The 6,000-nt window shown below is 45.9% G+C and overlaps 1 protein-coding gene across 3 annotated transcripts in view; it reads right to left on the bottom strand.

The window, feature by feature from the left end:
• LOC136538198 (transcription initiation factor IIF subunit alpha) overlaps positions 1-3,875 on the bottom strand; it is a 28,779-nt gene extending 24,904 nt beyond the window's left edge. For 2 of the 3 annotated variants that reach the window (XM_066530191.1, XM_066530184.1), the window contains exons 1-2: positions 3,550-3,874; positions 1,318-1,476 (exon numbers count right to left, since the gene is read on the bottom strand). In XM_066530191.1, coding sequence (XP_066386288.1) covers positions 1,318-1,476; positions 3,550-3,723 — 333 coding nt within the window. In that variant the 5' untranslated portion in view covers positions 3,724-3,874. Of the gene's footprint in view, positions 1-1,317; positions 1,477-3,549 lie in introns of all 3 variants that reach the window. The other variant, XM_066530197.1, reaches the window with a different exon arrangement.
• Positions 3,876-6,000: the final 2,125 nt, after the last annotated feature.

Genomic DNA, 6,000 nt, shown 5'->3' on the forward strand with positions numbered 1-6,000 from the left:
GTCATTGCCTTATTTATTTGGAAGTTTATATCAATGTTTTCAAGTCATCCAGTCGAACCTAGTCGCCATGGGACCGACTAGGACGATTAATCACGATTAATCGGACGACTTGTACAAGTCGACGGTACCCCTAATCAGTCAACAGGGACCGATTAGGACGATTAATCGTGATTAATCACGATTAATCGGACGACTTGAAAACATTTATATAAGTGTGTTTGCAACGTATTGTAATGAAGTTTGGACACTGTTGAATTGGTGGAGGTAACCTCACCATTCTTAGAACATGGTATCTACACTGTTTCATATCCCCAGCCAGGGCGTATCACAGATGCGAGCCAAGCTAGGCAGGGAAGGCATCCAAACACGCTACTAGGCATCCTATCAGTCCATAAAAACTGTTTTGATAGGGTGGCTTAGGGCTTATGCAGGCTTAGATAGTGCAAGGGTCACTTGTTTGGTTCCCTGGCCCAAATACTAAGCCAGGCTTGCACTGTGCATTGGAGGACCCTTGGCCTGGCTTAGGTAACGTGCAGGAATCAGCCGTTGTTCTTAGGCCTTGCCGTCTAGTGTAGGAGTGGGAGCCTACCAGACTGTGCATCCCACGGTCGGTGACTACACCCTGCCGATGGTTAGGGTTGCCTCCTGTCCTCATTTGCGCCGCACCTCTCTCGCTCTCACTCTGCTCACGCTCTCATCACCCCTTGGGTTCTCCATTCCTGGTGCTGTTGCCCCACGAGATATCGGCGGTTAGAGGAAATGAGCATCCGGTATGGCTTCTGGTTCATGTCCTTCCCACTCCTCACTGTGGTTGTCAATGCTTCTCCCCTTGTATCTGATTTGCACCTGTGATTCGTGACCAGGCATCTAAACAAAAAGACCTCACCTCCCCTACCATCCAGCATACCAAACAACGCATATCTCTGTGCATGCAACCTAGATTAGGCAACCAAACAACTACACATTGCATTGCTTACTACTGGCCTGGACTAGCTTAGGGTAGAGCATCTCCATCAGTCTCCCGATAGTCGACCCTCCAATATGTTGTCGGTGATAATGGCGGAAAGTTATAAAAGTAACCAAGCACTGACGGTAAAGGGTTTATTCATTTTATGGAAAATAGCGAGCACATTTTCAAATAAACTAAAGAGAAATAACATATAATCACCTAAAAACAGGTGGAGAGTGTAACATATGGCTAAAACTATTCACAAGAAACTAAAACAAGACTCAAATGCAATTCTTGATTTTTATATTTTTGGAACTTAAAGTGCTTCAGTTATATAAAATATAAGAAAAATAAATATAAATACATACCCGCATATTCTCAGTTATCTGACGTCCTTGTAGACCCTCCTTATGAAGAGACCACTTATTCTCAGCATTCTTCTTCTTCGAGAAAGGAGGTAAGCCAGTGACAAATCTTCCAATAGAGTATGTCTTATCCATAACAGAATTAGCTCGTACATTATATTCCTGCCAAAGAACGATTGATATTGACAGATGATCAAATTCATCCAATATCAAACCTATAAATGCCATGCATACAGGATTTCTGCAATGAAAAAAAAAGAAAACAAATCATTCTGAGAGGTAAACCACAGCACCCTGTTTCAAAGGTGTCACCTAGGCTTCCAGGCGTACCCCAGTCGCCTTGGGAAATAGTGGCGCGTTGTCACCTAGGCGCCGCCTAGGCATCCAAGTAGACCCAGCACTCGCCTCACCTTTGAAACCATGCCACAACATTGAATAATTCATCATGAAGCATTTTCAAATAGTAAACCTAGAATGAGCTTTAATCTAACATTCCTTAGGTAGCGTGCCTTGTAGACAAAACATAAAGAGGCAGACAGATTCCAAACTTGCAGACACAAAACAAAGCCAGTCAGTCTGGTTTAATTGTCATCACCAGCATTGGTGCCATGTCAAAGGGATCACTTCACCAGAACACAACAAAAAAATTTGGTATGTTTTTTTTCTACCAACTCGAGTTTGTCTTACATGAACAAATAATGAAGTTATTTTTTAAATGGTTTAACATTCTGAAGCTTGTTTGACTACTAATAGTACTTAAACACCACTAGTCATTTATACCATCAGAAATAAAGAGATATATTACTTTGTTGCCAAGTAAATTCCAATACTATAGCATTCTTTAGGAATGTTAGATTCCCTGGTGCACTACTTCATTGCCACAATAGACCAATATTCTAGTCTCCAGTTAATCTATTTTTTTCCTGCAAATGATTTCAATAAAATATATTAGGAATGTAACTCATACCATCTAGTTAGTATTTTGGCAAAGTCCCAAATACACTGTATGTACATAAGTTGGCTGATGTCACCGTCAAATTTTGGTCATTCGTACCATAAAAAATGTCATTTTTGAGTGACAATAATCCTTTTTCTCATGCCACTGGTTTCTTCCTCCATCTGTCCATCAGACACTACCTCCAAAGGTCATGCTCTTTCGTGACCAAATCTGATTTATACAGTGTTTTTTTTCTTTTGTTTAGCTTAGTTCATTCCAAGGGGCAGAAAGAGATCAATGCAAGTGTCCATTATTATCGCCATATGCTAGTCCCAAAGACTTAGCCTTAGATAGGGGCTTAAGACATATCAGTGCCGAATTGATGTTCTGTGGTTTCAAATAGCTACCCAATTGCTTAAGCTTGGTGTTGTGTGTTGTGAGCAATAATCTTTCAGATCCTTTATCTGATGGAAGAGCTTAGAGCTTATTGAACCAGCAACCACTGTTTTTGGTCACACTATCTATACTAGTAGAATATGGATTTAGAATCACACATGCTTGTACTGCCATTACACCCCTATGCTGTTTTTAAAAAATTGTGATCCACTGCCCAAGGCTAACCTTTGTAAAACTATAAGTTCTTCTTTATTTGAGTGAGTAAATCATCGCATCCGCCAAGTTATATTGGCCAACAAGCAAGTGATTGCTCTTCCACAATAACTCTCAGGCAGCCAGTGTCATCTAGTAACACCTACTCTTGCATGAACTGTGGCTATTGGTTGCCACTCCAGAGTCCCGAAAAGATAAGCGACAAACTTTGAACTGAATCAGCAATCATCTAAATTTCTAAAATGAATGTCACCATATATGATTAAATCTATATCACAAGAACAACAGTAACCAATAAAGGCCCTGTTCGCGTGCCCTTAAACCCGGCTTAGATCCGCTTCTTTTTTCATCCAGAACAGTGTTTTCCTCTCGCAAATTCCTCCAGATTCCTCCAGAATTCCTCAAAGCGAACGGGGCCAAATTGATCCCTATACCCACCCAATCCACAATACCAATCATATTATATTTCCAAAACCAACACAAAGGTCAACATAGTTCAGCTCATTGGTTGTCAAGACTCTTCCAACATCCCAATGTCTCAACCCCGAACTAGTACCGCCATCGGCACAACGGAACCCTAGGTCGCCCGCGCAAAGGTAGCTGCCGCGGCGTCGCGCCACCGAACGCCGTCTCGACGCCCGCATGCGCGCGCAGGTAAAAAATAATAAAGCGGAGGAGCGGATCCGTACCCGGATGAGCCTGGTGATGGGCGCCGAGCAGACGAGGCAGCGGGCACGGGAGCGTGCCATGGACTTCCCGCAGTCGCTGCAGAGAGTGGTGTGCTTGCACCCCGTGCCGTAGAGATCCGACGTGTTGCCGCAGCCCTCGCACGCCAGCTTGAGCACCAGGTCCGCGCTCCCCATCCCGTCGGCAGGCGGCTGTGCTGGGGCTCCGACGGGCGAACTGGGAGCTTCGGCTTCTCCGGCGTCGGTGAGGATGCGGTGTTCCTGTGGGGATCGGCTGAGTTAGGTTTTCGTCGAGTGCGATTTGGGAACGGAAATGGACGATGGTTATTTTGATGGGTCATTGGGAGAAACGCCATTATAATTTTAGATGTCCCAGAAACGTCATTATAATTTTAGATGTTCCCAGAAACGCCATTATTATTCGTATACAAGCATGCAATTATAATTCTTATTTCCCATAAAAATATCACTGAATACGTATGGACACAGTCTGGACCGACATGCGGATCCCACATGTCATCTTCTTTCTTCTCTTCTCCTCTCTCTCTGGCTCTCTCCCTCCATCCCGACGCGGCCACAGGCGGGCGTTGCCGGTGGCGGCGGCAGCGGGCTTGCGAGCGAGCCGACGAGCCGCTGTGATGACCTCGCGCGCCGCGGGCGAGCAGCCGGCGATGGGAGCGCCACAGCCGAAGCAGCAGGACGCGAGCGGTGCGGAGCTCGCCTCCCGGGCGTGCGCCGCCGTGCTCGTGCGCCTCCGCTCAGGCCCGCACCGCTGCGCTCGGAGCTCTGCTCGCTTGCGCCGACGCGCGAGCTCGCACACACAGCCTTGCTTTGGAGCTCGCCGCGTTGGTGCTCTACTCGGCCTCCGCTCTGGCCCGCGCCAGCCGCGCTAGTCGTGCTCGCGTGCCATCACCATGCACGCCCACGCACGAGCTCGCACACGCCGCAGCGCTGGAGCTCTACTCAGCGCGCCTCCATGTTGGCCTGCGCCGCCACGCGAGCTCGCACGCGCAGCCACGCTCTGGAACTCGCCACGCTGGAGCTCCTGCTCGACGTGCTGTTGTCGGCGTGCTGCTGCTGCTCGGCTGCTGCTGCTCGCCGTGGTCGTGGCCGCGTCGGGATGGAGAGAGAGAGAGGAGAGGAAATAAGAAGATGACATGTGGGACCCGCGTGTCAGTGACAGAGGTGATGAAGTATACGTCTTCATATACGTTGCAGCTGGCCCAGGTTGTGTACATACATATTCAATGGCATTTTTGTGGGAAACGAAGAATTGTAATGGTATACTTCAAAATAGATGAATAGTAATGGTATTTCTCCGAACATAAAAAATTATAACGGTGTTTCTCCAATTAACCCTATTTTGATAGGTGTCGTTACAATATTTCAACAAGTGACATAATTCCTTCGTTATCTGAAATACGCCGCTTTGTACACTTTCTAAGACGTCACTTTGTACACTTTCTAAGATGTTAGGTAAATATGCAGCCAATTGTATTCTTATATTGCCCAAAATACCCCTCTACCTTTTCTCAATCACCATGTGACTGACGTATAGGCCCTACTCGTCATCTTCTTCCTTCCTTTCTTCTCCAACCTCTAGCGAGATGCCCCACTGCGTCCAATGCCGTCCGCGTCGCATGGTCGGCCACTCGGCCATGGCGGGCGAGCTCCTTGACGTAGTTGTGTGGTGAATGGTTCTAAATGGCTAGAGGGGATGAATAGCCTACAAAAATTCTCTACAAATACACTAGAATAAGTAGTTAGTACACTAAATGACGTAAAGTAATTTTGCTCTAGCTCTACAAGGGTTCTAAGCCAACTATCCAATAATTCTAGTTGTTATGATCACTAATCACTCAATAGGCTAAGTTGCTACTCACTAAGAGCTCTCAACAAGACTACACTAAAAAGCTCCGAGGTAAAACTAAACTAGCAAGCAAGCTCTTAAAACCACTGTTTGCCTAAATAACCGTTTAGCCCGTTTACACACCGTTTAAACGCTACACGGTGGTACACCGTTTCCATTTAATCGGTTGCTTTGACCGTTTAAACGGTCGTTTTTCCTGTTTAAACACCCATTTTGCTCAAATAATGGGCTAAACGGTAAGTGACCGACTGTTTACCGTTTAGCGTTTAGGATAACACTGCTCAAAACTAGCTACACTAAAGAGTTTGCTACTCAACTAGTTTGCAAGAACGTAAAGGAGTGAGTAGGATGATTACACCGCCATGTCGAGGAATAAACCGATCACAATATGAATGACAATCAATCACCGAAAGAAATACAATCATAAGATGACACATGATTCCCCCACGAGGTTCACGTGCTTGCCAGCACTGCTAGTCCCCCCTGTGTCGACCAATACTTGGTGGTTCGACAGCTAATAGGTATCACACACCTAGTCAACAAATGACGTCACAAGAATCAATCCACAAGTGAGATAACTCAAT

This window comes from Miscanthus floridulus, chromosome 1 (assembly GCF_019320115.1).
Source record: "Miscanthus floridulus cultivar M001 chromosome 1, ASM1932011v1, whole genome shotgun sequence".
Taxonomy (NCBI): Eukaryota; Viridiplantae; Streptophyta; class Magnoliopsida; order Poales; family Poaceae; genus Miscanthus; species Miscanthus floridulus.